Genomic DNA, 13,431 nt, shown 5'->3' with positions numbered 1-13,431 from the left:
TCGAATTTTTAACAATTCATTTACCTATTTACACTAAGCAATTCCTGGAGGACAGTTTGCACTCTCCGTCCTTGCTTTCTCTATTGCTGTAATTCAGAAAGCAGCGCTTAACTATTCGCCTAATTGTAGAGAGCAAGCATTTCTTAACTATATTGTTTATCCACCCATACACCCTTAGAAACCGAAACCATACCCTTAGAAGGTATATTCGCACATTGTAAGAATAAATACGAGCAAGTACAGGGTAAGTACTAATTAACGTGAGTGAAACTATTGCTGATGCATATAAATGTACTTATTTAGGGATGGGTGAAGTGCGGCAAGGTGCACTAACTGCATACGAATGACGAATAAAAACCAGCTCCGATTTTATTCGCATGCGAGAGTGAATCCCGTGTCTCTTGACAAAGGCTAACAATGAAAAGAAAAGATAATAGTTTGCATCTGGGGGTTAGACGAAGGTAAAAGAAAAAAAGAAAAAAAACAGTGAAAGAAGAAGAAAGCAACAGGTCACGTTTTAGGTTGGGGCTATCAGTGAGCGGCGCTAAAAGAACTGGACGTGAAGAAAACTGAAGAAGGAGAACTGTTGGCAGCGATGGTTACGTAAAAGAGGCTTTATGCTAATACTGCACGTAGTTTAGTGTATCTGGAGTATAAAAGCCGTTCCTTGGATGCGTGGAATCACTCTTCACTTCACCGTGAACGCGAGCCATACACCGAACATGAGGACTCTGGTGAGTCGGTTGGCACCTCCCTTACGCTTTGCTAGCTGTACGCTCACCGGGATATTGAGAGGACGGTTGTCAGTACGATAGTAGTTCTACCACGGAAAGTTAAGTGCTGTCTTAAGATCGAATACGTCTTCCCATCTATGTTCTTCCCGACGTAACAGGTAGTTTTATTTGCGCAGCACTGCAATACGAGGCATCTCAAAACTTTTGGCAGATCATAAGAGATATTCGCGAACGCTGTTCGGCATAACGACAATATTCTTAGCTTCGGCATCATGCTTGGAGTGACCGTAAATTACTTGCCTCGAATAAACATTGGAGGCTTAGCAGCTAACGACATAATGCAGGCACTTCTACAAGTACATTTAGAATAATTTCTGCGCCTGTGAGAAACCACTTGCCGTGCAAGGCAATCGACAGTTCTGAGCTATTTAATGAATTGTAGCTGACCTGCTTTGAAACATTAGAAGCGTTATGCGCCTTTGTTATTGCACTGGCCACCATGAGGAGCAGTAAAAAAGTAAAGAGTTTGAAGAAATGTGGGAGCTGTAACCGACATAACATCCAAGGTACCTTCGTCCGTCTTCTAAAAAAAATTCAACTTTTCTTAGGCTAGAAATTGTCGCGTATTTAGAGCCTGTCTGTTATCTGTTGTGAGCTGTGTTCGGCCCCGAATAGCGTTTTGTATATCCTGTTTTTGAAAGAATGTTTTTTAACCATGATGATATCTGAGGCTTTAAGTGATACTCGTTTTATTGAGTAAGGAGAGCTTTCGTGCAACACGCTGATGCGTGAACTCTGCGCCGAATTCTAGCCCGCCCATTTGCTGCCCTAGTCTTGCACACTGATTGCCCATGTTCTGAGCCGCGGTAGTCACTGAGAGAGAATGGAGCCTCTTTGTTGAGAAGGCGTACAGATCGACTAGTCCGTGCCCTCCTATACATGATGCTCGTACGGCATACATTAGTGCTGAACGCGATGTTTAATTTTAACGAAGTTATATTAGAACTGCGGACTTCCACCGACTATCAGATCGAAAAAGTGAGACAAGCGCATGGTTAACTAACGCGCAGAAAAAAAAAAGAGAATTTCACGCTAACCATGACTTTGAAATCGAAGCATCGAAAATACTGCCCTCACCTAACTAGACGTAACCTCGCAGCTGGTTGTCGCTACCGTCCTTTGCCTGGCCGTCTCGATGGTCGCCGCCACTGGCTACGGCGGAGGAATCGGACGTGGCTTCGGCGGATACGGTGGAGGACTCGGACACGGTATCGGACTCGGACACGGTGGCGGACTCGGACACGGTGGCGGACTTGGAGGCATCGGTGGTATTGGCGGCGGCTACGGTGGCGGCTACGGTGGCAGCTACGGTGGCTCCTACGGCGGCTCCTACGGCGGATCCTACGGCGGTATCGGCGGCGGCCACGGCTTCCTGGGCTAAACGTATGTTCTGGTTTCCCAGTACTTGCTGCCCTATTATACAGGGTATTTTATTTAAGCCCTCCATTTTTTTTAGAAATGGGATTTTTGAGTTACGAGAGTACTTTTTTGGCATAACATTGCCAGCGGTGTAGCACACCAAAGTACTTATCTAAGGCGCACTAACGGGCAGGCTGGTTAAACAATGTTGAAAACGTAACAGTGTAATTATTACTGTTAGGTTTGGACATAACTGCAACGTTAGAAAAAATGACAGCCATATAGAGTAGAAAACAGACATGGACGTCCTGTGTCTTGAGTGTTTTCTTCCTTATGTAGATGTCTTTTTTTTTTCGTGCGGCAGTTATGTCCAAGCTAAGCAACCAACACGCCCAAAAGCTCGTTTAGCTAAATACTGTTAGGCTCCTTAATTATTGACAGGCGTGTAGCCCACCGTAAGCAATATCCGTATCAGTTTTAGAATTTCGGGTACGCGGTTACTGTTGGCGCTGTGGCTCAGCAAATGTTGGATACATCGCGCCGAATACATAAACTTCCAGTCAAAGCAATCTCTAGCCGGCACGTAACTCGTCGAAACAACGAAAATTTGTTGGGCCACAGTGCGGAGGGTAACCATGCTTTCGAAATTCCTAAAATTGATACGGATATTCTCATGGTGACCTAAACGCCTCTCAAAATTCATGAAGCCAAACAGTAGCAGTTAAAACGTTAACCATTCAATATCACTCAAGGAGCCTGCTAGTTAGCACGTCTTAGCTGTATTCTGACGTACTAAACCACTGGCAATGATATGCTGAAATGCGCTCTTCTAACTGAAAAAGCCTATTTGAAAAATTGTGGAAAGTCTTAGGTGGAACACTGTTATAGTCTTCAAGGCTTGGTCAAGCACATAGAATAAAGCTAGGATTACTGGAGCTGTAGAAGAAATACACCGCTGCGCATCACTACGGGCATTTTTTTGTGTGTGTCTGTGCTGACAGGATTAATAGGTGAATAATGGAAGCCATGAAAAATTCCACAATGTATTTCACAAAAAGCAACGATATGGGTCACCTAAATAAAAGGGAAGCCTGCGGGTAACAGTGGATGTGGATCTTAAAACTATTTTTTGTTTATTGTGGTATTCTTATTAAAAAAACTGTTTTTTTGAGATTTGGAGTCCAAATATGGCAATATAAGACTTCGTATCACAATTAGAATATTACGTACGAGCAATTCTGGCGACTTTAATTTGGTCTATCATTTTCAGCTATAAACCAAAACTGTTTATAAATTATTCGAAATATTTAGAGATCTGGATAAGCAGAGATGCACTTTGTGCAGTGATGCTGTATTGCGTTTGCCTCAGTAAAAATACAGTGCTAGTTTCATGTTTGCCTCAGTAAAAATACATTGCTAAAAATATATATGAACAGAGGGTACAAAGGGGTTTGCTGGCAATTTATAAAAGCCAGTAACCGATCCCAGCAGAGGCCTAGTCGTTTGAGCATTCGCCTCGCATGCAGGAGGTGCGGGGTTCGATCCCCAGTGCCGCTGGGTACCCACCGGTGATACAATAGGTAAAAGGTTTTCTTTAATCTGCTGCTCGGTTTTATTAGGGTGAACTGCCTGGGAACTATGTCTTTGACCCGACCTTGAGAAGGCGAAAAACACCTTGCACCACAATGGTCTTTGGCGCCAGATGTACTTGCGCCATAAAAATTCACAATCAACAAGTGCCAACAGTTAAATTTATTCCGTAGTATTAAAGTCAGCAAAAGTGGCATCACTGCACAGCTCTACACTTCCCGAGAAAAAAGAAACAAATACCAAGTTCATTTCAATTGCCCAAGGCAAACAGAGCAAAAACCCGTAAGCTAGATACTCTAGATGTGAAATCGCGAACGGAGATAAAGAGGCTTGAAATCTATGTGCACTTACTGAGTCGCAGCAGACTGAGGACCTGGAAAACGCATGTAGCTTCGGCTGCACTGACGTCATATCACTTTGAGAGATCTGAAATGAAAGGACGCGAAACGAACTTTCAAATAGTAGCAAAACGGTGGCCATCTGAGAGATATATCTGAAGCGCGACAGCGTGAACTAGAACCCCACTTCAAAGCTTGCGCTTCGTTTATCGTGTGTTCAACTCTCCGAGTATCTTTTTTTTTTTCGAGCGTAGATATTTTGTGAAGATATAGTTTGAAGCATATTTAGTATGAAAGTGGTTTTTCCGAAAATCGAATTTTGTGACTTTTTGAGATCTCAGGACTCGCATTCCATCTTAACGACATTTTGATATTAAAGCTTTATATCTTATAGGTGATCACAATGAAAGTATTCACAGAAAACCCCTGCAAAATCTGAGGAGTGCTTTCAAGCATCACAGACGCTTCACATCGCTCTCCAGTCTTTTCTGGCTACACTCACTTATCAGTTGTTCATTTCCCTTATTTCATTCCAGCGCAAACTTGCCCCCGAAGACCTCGCAAGCTGGAGACTTTAACGCAGTAAAAGTCATGTAATTTATTGTGAATAAACAAGTATCAAATCGTATCTTATGTTGCGTGACTGCCTCATTTCCTAATATTGAACATATAGCTCTGAGACGGTGTAAACATTATGCTCGCAAAATACCACGGCTGTTGAATTGAAGAGTCCACAATAATTCTAATGATCTTAACGCTCTTCCTGCTTCATCTTGGGCATATAAAACCCACCTTTCAATGATAGAGTTACACTTTCTTGGTTACAGGTGTACTATATGTGGTAAGCTATTTTAAGGGATTTTCTAGTAACCACCCAAACTTAAAATCACCAAATGGTTCTTTGGTACATGGCGACTCATAAGAAACGTCCTCGAAACTTATACTGCTGAAGTTTAGAAAGACGCAGAAGTAAAAAAAATATTTATCAACTTGCATCAATCTGAGCTTACATAGACTTTACCTAAATCTTCGAACTCGCAGAAAGTTCGCCCTAGTCCGGCGATCCATTGTGGCTACGACCCGAACGTGACAGTTGTTCTTCCAACTAAGTTAACCAGAACTGGAACGGTTAAGTCCAAATGTTAAAGGGAATTCATAAGCCCAAGTCAAATGCAAAAGTATGGCGGCGGTTCGGCGTTCGATCGCCTGACGAGGAGAAATGTATTAACTCAGAATGTTTTAAAAAGTTATTTCATTTCCTTTGCTGCCGCGTGCCTGAATGAGATGAAAACTGATAATAATTAACTTCGTGTTTGAATTCCCACTTCACCTTCAGTAATTATCCTAATTCTAAGGACTGAGAAAGAAGTAGGTGAGGATTACGCTAATCATCTCCGATGAATTCGCTATGCCACATAGAAGCGAGGAAATAGACTGCAACCGCCAAGGAAAATGTGTTAGTTCTTTACTGTACCCAGCGAATTTCTGCAATTTCGTTGAGCTGGTTAAGGGGTTTATTGTGAGGCTTCATATTAAGCGTACGACTGTTATGCGAGGCTAAAAGTGATCGCACGCAGAGTCCTTTCAAACTACTAAAACCGAAGGCAGTGGAGGGGGCGGGTAGAAATTGCCTCCATTGTTCGTTGACAAAATTCTCGCACGTAAACTGCATCGCACAAACATGGTGTATGGAATACATTTCGTATTCCCCCTATATGGGGCAGTCGACGCCCTGCTGGCAAGAACAAGCAAGGCATTTGTATTTGGCAACGAGGGGCCCTCTCCACATACTGCTTTCTAAATATTTTTAGAACACCACTAGTTTCATCTTCACTCTCCTTCATACGATGCGGCGACCAATAGACTAGGCACACATAAATATAACCTAGTCTCATTATTAATTAATGCATGCATTGTCTAGTGTCCTCAAAGCTTCTGTGGAAAGAAATTGAAGAGGTGGGGGGTGGGGGGGCGTACGTGTTGTGAACATTACACATTATTGGCCGGCACACCTAAAGAAATGATCGTGGAATGTTTTAGGAAAGGATCCACGCCGGTGTTTTTTTAACACTTCCGCCATCCGCATAGCTGATTGGCTGCGCCAAGTGCAAGCCGGTTTCCAGCCGAGGAAAATATACGCATGCAGCAGGATACTTAATCGGGTCAACAAGCAGACCTCGCAACGCGAAATCCCTTTTGACGTGGCGACCTCACAGCCATTTCGTGACTATCTGTACTTAATACGTGCGGTTAACAGACTAGCTTTGCATAACCAAAGAGGGAAACCACGACGCCTATTTTCTTGCGATCAGAAGCATGAGTCAAAGTCCTTGAACCGTGAAGGGGAAAGCTAGAGAGGCCAGTGGAAAGCATAGCGAACGTTTTCTGAGCTGTGCAAAGAAAGAGTGAGGAAGTCGCACAGAGGTTTCTCTTTACAGAGAACAGCGGAAAGAGTGTGGCTTTCTAATAATGTATCAATAACCTAACTACTCTGAACGTGGCTAAGAACCACTGCGAATCAAGGCAGCGATCGGGCTAATAAAGCAACTGCACAACAGATCCTCATAAGTCTTAAGCCGTCCTAATTCTTAAGCTTTTCAATTTTTTCTTCTAGAAAATGCTACAGGTCCATCTACTATGCGATTTCAGTGCGCGTTAATGAACCCCAGGTAGTTAAAATTATCCGGAGCTCTCCCTTACGACGTCCCTCATAGCCAGAGTAGCAGTGGCAAGTTAAACACCATTAAACCAAACTTATTACCTAATGGTTGACATATAATACGAGCAGTTCATTTTTTGAAGACAACGTAACCACGTAGGGTGGTTTCTCCAAGTTTTTATGTACAGTACAAGAAACAATATCTTCACGGTTAACAAATACGCTGATTTAGCTTGTACAGAACGATGACTGCGAGCTCTCACCGATAGACAGTAACTTTTGGGAAGGACAAAGTTTTCCAACAAAGGGCATAGACGGTCACGGCCTCCGCTCTCTGTACAAAGTAATATTCCGCACAAGACGGCTTGGCACACCGGTCAGGAGCATAGAGTGTAGAACCTCTGTAAGGCAAAATTTTTCGGGCTGAGGTATTCTAACCTCAAGAGCACGAAACTGTGTGAGGACGGACTAGGACAAAGAAGAGAGAGGCAGATGTGAGTTCAGCCGGTAGAAGTCTGAGTGCCCCGAAAAAGTATTGTCATATACAGTAAAAAAGAAATGCTATCATGAACCTATATATAAGCGTCACTAAGCGTCGAGGCAAAGCATGTTGATTTTATTTTGCATTGTTGCATTATGCAGTTTATCACCAGCTAACATTTGTGTTGTGTAAGTTGTTTTGTAGGTTGCGTAACACGACGTGTTTACTGCACTATCTTGTCGACGTCCGGCTGAGACCAGTAACAGAAACAAAAACAAACATAGCAGTTTTTCGTTTTAACTGCACGGAACAATGAAATTTAGATTGAAACGTTGGTGTCTCCTCTGTAATGACAAGTTAGTTAGTGCGTGAGCAATTAACAAACTCCGGGTCAACTCTTGTGTATAAGAGCATAAAGCGTTTAAATTGAGGACAACGCAACCATCTATAGAAACTAAAAAAGATAGTTGTAACGTTAAGAGACACGGAGCGGGCAGAGTGGGTCAGGGAATAAATGTTGGTTAGTGACATCACAGTCGAAATAAACAGGAAGAAATGTGCTTTGGCAGGGCATGTAATGCGAAGGCAAGATAACCGGTGGTCCTTAATGGCAATGGACTGGATAGAGAAGGCATGCGCAGCAAAGGCGGCAGAAAGTTAGGTGGGTGGATGAGATCAAGAAGTTTGCGAGCATAAGGTTCCCGCAGCACAGGATAGGGATAATGAAGGGATATGGGGGAGGTTTTTGTCCTGCAGTGGTCGTAGTCAGGATGCTACTGCTGATGATGATAATGATGACAAGACGCTTCTATGTTTTCAACCTACTGGCAATTAAGAGTCGGGTGAGTTTGCTTTTCCTGGCGCGTTTCAGTGCTCAATTCTCAAATAATAGGTCGTTGAAGAATCTTCATGCTGTCCTGTGTTTTATAATTGCTAAACTACCCCCAAGTGGCGTTCTTCTCAATTTCCAGTTGTCAATTTGACATTTTCCTACGGATAATCAGTTCTTCGCGTGCTCTACGCTCTTCGACTTGAACCACACCGTCTTGCTTGAGGCAGCAGCGTCAATACCGTACGAGTGGAACTGTGGCTGGTATGGCGAAAAGCAACCGCGCACACGTAGCCGACGAGAACGCTGCAAGAGGACAAAAAGTAACCAAGCACTTGAAATTAACCCCCATAAAAGGCGAGAAGCCGCTTTCAACGAAATGATGAGATAGACCGGCTAAGACCGGCGGCAGCAGCTAGCGAGGTGCAACGCAGAATTCGCAGAATAGTGAGGGTGGACCGCACAAGAGCCGCTGCCGGCTGCTGGGGGGGGGGAAGGCAGAAATAAATAATTTTTAAAACAAAAATGCGTTCTACTTTCCAACCAAATGTACACGATTAAAACACTTTCAAAACCAGTCATTCAAAATATTTTTTAATTGGTTATAAAGCACGAATACGTAACCAATTATTTTCCTCGTATTCATGGTTTTCCGCACACCACAGTTCGGCGCTTCAGTTCCACAGCCTTACTGACGCCTCTGGAGTTTGCTTCTAGACCGAATTCGAACGCCGCCTTCGCGACCTATGTAAATTTACCTTGTCCATCCTGCATTTTTGACGCTGCTGCATTCAATGTTCGTCAGGGGCGCTTCTAATGTTTTGTGCAAGGATTTAGCTCTTGCACGCATCCTGCCAAAAAAGTTGCTCTTGGAGTCTCGGAAATTTCCGCCTCTGTATATGCGCGTGTTAGCGTGCGCTGTGCTTCACTTGAGGTACTTGAGGGCGACGAAAGGGCTTGGCGCCGTGATTCGGTGGCCAAGCGAAGCGCGAAACGCGCCAAGCACGCGAACATGCACTCTGAAAGTGATCGCATTTTTTTACAAAGCCGAAAGTATGAGCCGCCGAAGACTAACTCTTTCGGCACGATGCGTTCCGGTGATAAACCCTTGCATCAAGCATAAAAAGCGTCCCTGACGAGCACTGGTGGAAGCAGCGCGGCTTCACCCGTGCCGGCGATAAGGCAAGCATCACGACTACAGGATGGGTCCCCCGGGCCCTAGCTACCTGCATGCGCTTCCTACGCTAGAACGTGCTTGGAAGCAATTGGTCTACCGCTCACGTGCTGCGTTTTATTTTTCAGCACCCCTACTTACGCGTAGTAGAAAAGCTGAACCAGACAGGGCTAGTAATATTGGCACCATGAAACGAGAAATCCAAACCGACACTATGGGAGAAATCTAGCGGTTCTCTTTTTTACAACTCATGCCCACGATTCATTGCTTTACGGTCTAATTTCTTGCACATAAATTAATCTTTCCGTTTTATTCAAATATCAACTAATTCCAAAAAAATCAATTTGCTTTTTACGTTAGTAAGTCAATTCTTTGGCTTCAACTACACTATTACAAGGCATGTGTGAGCACCAAGATGTCTTCGCTGTAGACTTGAGCAATTCCCCCCCCCCCCCCCCCCTTGCTGGGTATTTGCAATTTTTCATTCTAAGAGAAAAATAACATTGCCTCGGGAAGGAGCTGCTGGGAAAGATGACAAATGTGCAGAACAGATCCGCATTCGGTGCATGCTGTGCACAAAACCCTTTCAACAATTTCACAAGCAGTGCTTAGTGACTTTCGGTGTTGATCGCCTGTGTTATGACGGCGTGGATCGCAGATTGAGAAAGATTGTGGGAGACGGATCCAACAGGTTGCTCTAATTAAACACTTACTGCGCCCTCCGGGCCCAGGTCACCCAGCTTTGGCTCTAGCGTTCCTCTCAAGAAGGTTTACACTCCCCCCCCCCCCCCCCCCCCCCCCCCCCCCCCCCATAAAAAAAGTAGACAGAAAACTGGTCTCGTCGCTCATAAAGCCGTGACAATAGCCGTCGATTTTCCGCAAACAAATTTTTATATAGTAGATGCCTTCACAAAGCAACAACAAGAAGCACAGTTTTCTCACAGAAGCTGCAGTCGCAGCGCTTTAATTTATGAGACGCATTTTTGTCTGAGCAAGTTCAATAGAGGCAGCATCACAGATTAGCATCAATAAAGGCGACAAAATTTGTTTCCCAGTGAACAAAAGCAAGTGTTAAGCTTTGTTTCGTTTGGTATCCAACCGCCAATTTAGAAGCTCCCAGAGTGACACCAAGTCCCAAAGTTGAACTGCGGGTTAATACGTGATGCGAAAAACTGTCGCGCCTAATTACTTTGGGTAAGTGTTTCCATCGAGCAGTTATGAGTTTCACAACGCAAACAAGTGAACGCCCAACGAATCCGCATATTCGTAAGGTATTAAGAAAATGCAGTGGAAGGTTTCAGCTATTCAATCGCGTAACCGCCCATACTACTACAGAGGCAAAATATTTGTCTGAAATGCCGGACTCCGTAAGCAGCTGCCAAAGCTACGGTGACCAGCACGGCAAGAAAAGGACGTATACCTTGAGTATACCTGAGCATGCACGCACCTAACCTGCATTGAAACAAGTGTTACGGCGCCATGTCACGCGTGCCATACGCAACACGGCCAGACCACACACCTCAGGCATTCAGCGCAAGCATTTAGCCGTTAGTACTTTAAAAGACTAGACTATCACATTTACGTCACGGCCTCAACATTCAGGACGTATACTTTCCAACACGCCTGTCAGCTAAATCCTGAATGATGAAACGATTAGTGAAACAAGTGAGAAAAATGTGATAAGGAAAATCGATAAAGAAAAATGGTAGAGTCAAGAAGAGCTTCCTTCGCACCGTTGCTTGGCACGAACACGCGTGCGAGCAGAATCCGCAAAGACCAACGCTAAAAGCAAATAAATATTCCGGTCTTCTTCACGTTTTTATATGAATGCTGATCTAAATACTGCTTATGCAACGGCCATTCGTGCCCTATGCAGAGTCTTACGCAGTGAATTGTCCATGTCGCGCCTTACAATTAGGCAATCACGCCAAGGTCATGGGCACGGCGCGGTCCGGCAGGACGGCGCGTGCCGACAAGGAAGGTTGTTTTCACTGTGAAAGAGTGCTCACTGTTAGCGACTGCTACCAGGCTGCGGGGACTATATAAGGCTACGCTCCGGCAACAGTAGGCACTTGATCGCTCCGCTGCGAACGAATACCACCGCCACAACCATGAAGGCCGTGGTGAGCGTCCTACTCCACGCAACCAGTCGCGAAACCGTCGGATTACCGTCTTCGAGCTAATGCGGTGTCTGCCAGTGTAGCCTAATTAGGCGCTGAGCTCCGGGCATAAGTGCATTCTTATTAGTTTAGAAATATTGAGTGTGCAGTGAAAAACAGAAATTTTATCTTTCTTGCACGGATGACCCATGTCATCCATAGTCGTAAACGCGCAATCAGCAGAAATGCTCGTTTTGTCGCATCACGTCGCAAAACACGTTGCAAGTATTAAGGGCTCACAAAATTTCATCGCAAATTTCACTGACTGAGAAATTTAAAATTTATAGAGCATTTGTATCTTCCTGAATACAAAATCGACTATGGGATATTGTGAGAGTGACGGTTACAGAGACTGACGGACCCTGAAATAATTATCAAAGAACTCAGCTTTGAAACTCCATTTCCAGAACTCTTGTTGGTGGTGGTGGTGTAAATATACAGGCAAAATTAGCCTTGCAGACGCCTGTCGGCATTTGCTGTCGGCTGAACTCTTGTTGCGTACATCTGTGTTTCGTTAACTGTGCCAACTTTCTACTTTGCAGCTTTGCGCTGCTGTCCTCGCTGTTGTCTTCGCCCTTGCTGCCGCCGGCGGCTTCGGTGGTCTCGGCTACGGAGGCGGCCTCGGTGGCTTCGGATACGGCGGTGGTCTCGGTGGCTTCGGATATGGCGGTGGACTCGGCCACGGCGTCGGCTTCGGCCACGGAGGCTTCGGCGGCCACTACGGCGGCAGCTACGCTGGCAGCTACGCCGGCTCCTACGGAGGCCACTACGGCGGCGGCCACCTCGGAGGCTTCTACGGCTGAGCGAGTGTTGTACTAGGATTTATAAATTTGTGAGTATGCCCTCGAGCAAGAAGCGCCCCTGGGTTCGGAAGCTTTAACCTATAAAAACTGTTCCGCCTTTCAGTTAACAGCGATTTGCAGTCTATCAAACTTATAGCTTGCCGATATTGTTATGAAGTACTGCCATCGATATACCGGTGTGGAACACGAATACTGAGACGCCAAGCACGACCCCTTTGAATGTATACGTGTAGGTCTTGAATGTAAAGCTGTAGTACGCGTTGCACCAGGCTAACCTGTATACAGGCGAATTCACTGCAGTCGTGCGCGTTTTCGAAGTGCTTCTTTTATTCAGGAACCGCTCTTAGGAAACCAGCAAGATGAACGGTCAGAAAGTGAGATTTTACGTTAAATTCAGTGATAGGTTTTATTCTACTTGCACTTAGACGTCTGTACCGATTATGACTTTTATTTCATCCTAACATCTTCCATAGACCGCATGTCAGAGTTCCACCCGTCCTTGAAGCGCTTCTAACGAGATTTAAAGCGCAATTTTAATTTAGAAAACAGCAACGGGTTAAGCAGGTACCCGAGTGGGCTTCATGCCGTTACAACGCACCTCATGTTTTAAAACTGTTTTGCTCCTGTGGCCTATATCTGTTCTTCTTCCTATGTTTCTTCCAGAGCCCCGTTCACAAGCAACTATCAAGTCCACCACCATGGGAACAATCATTGGCTTATTTAATTCGACCAAGGAACAAGAATAAACTTACGAAAACTACGATATACCGAGTACTGTGTGCTTCAGAGACGAAAGGTTTCGTTTTGCTTTCACAGATAATGCTATAGTATACCCCCAGAAGCACCTTTCAAGGGTCGGTAGTCCCTTCGTTGGCTTCCTTGCTTCCCACGCTGAAAACAATGCAAGCAGGCAGCGTATCTCATGCGCCAATCTACGTGGCCCATGCGGAGGGAGGCGACGGGTGCATTTCAAACGCGCATCTTCTGCAATGACCAACAGAGTTCAGCATATTGTTCATTTTGTTCAATAATGCTCGACTCTTATTTATGAGTTTACTCCAGCGAACCAACTGCCACGATGCTCTCCAGCTGCAGGCAGCCATTACCCATTAAACAAATGGATGCATTAAGAGCGAGAGGGTCCGAACGTTTGCGGTCTGGTGCGCAACCGATACGCAAACACCCAGTCGTAGAAAAGAACTTCAATACATGTACTAACATTACGCGTAGACAATGCACCTATAG

At 44.9% G+C, this 13,431-nt stretch overlaps 1 protein-coding gene across 1 annotated transcript; it reads left to right on the top strand.

Annotated features, from left to right (window-relative positions):
• Positions 1–627: 627 nt before the first annotated feature.
• LOC144094788 (uncharacterized) lies at positions 628–12,949 on the top strand. The gene is made up of 4 exons (XM_077628685.1): positions 628–734; positions 1,894–2,092; positions 11,999–12,215; positions 12,850–12,949. Exons 1-3 carry the CDS (start codon positions 672–674, stop codon positions 12,184–12,186), a joined length of 450 nt encoding a protein of 149 aa, XP_077484811.1. The 5' UTR covers positions 628–671; the 3' UTR covers positions 12,187–12,215; positions 12,850–12,949.
• Positions 12,950–13,431: the final 482 nt, after the last annotated feature.

This window comes from Amblyomma americanum, chromosome 6 (assembly GCF_052857255.1).
Source record: "Amblyomma americanum isolate KBUSLIRL-KWMA chromosome 6, ASM5285725v1, whole genome shotgun sequence".
Lineage (NCBI taxonomy): Eukaryota > Metazoa > Arthropoda > Arachnida > Ixodida > Ixodidae > Amblyomma > Amblyomma americanum.
This window is presented reverse-complemented; position numbering and strand designations above follow the sequence as displayed.

What these genes read in the sequence shown, in the direction of transcription:
- LOC144094788 (XM_077628685.1), top strand. Translation starts at nt 672, where the DNA reads ATGCGTGGAATCACTCTTCACTTCACCGTGAACGCGAGCCATACACCG. An exon ending in CACCGAACATGAGGACTCTG is followed by an intron (nt 735 to 1,893) that starts GTGAGTCGGTTG and finishes GTAACCTCGCAG; the next exon opens with CTGGTTGTCGCTACCGTCCT. An exon ending in CGGCTACGGTGGCGGCTACG is followed by an intron (nt 2,093 to 11,998) that starts GTGGCAGCTACG and finishes TCGGCTACGGAG; the next exon opens with GCGGCCTCGGTGGCTTCGGA.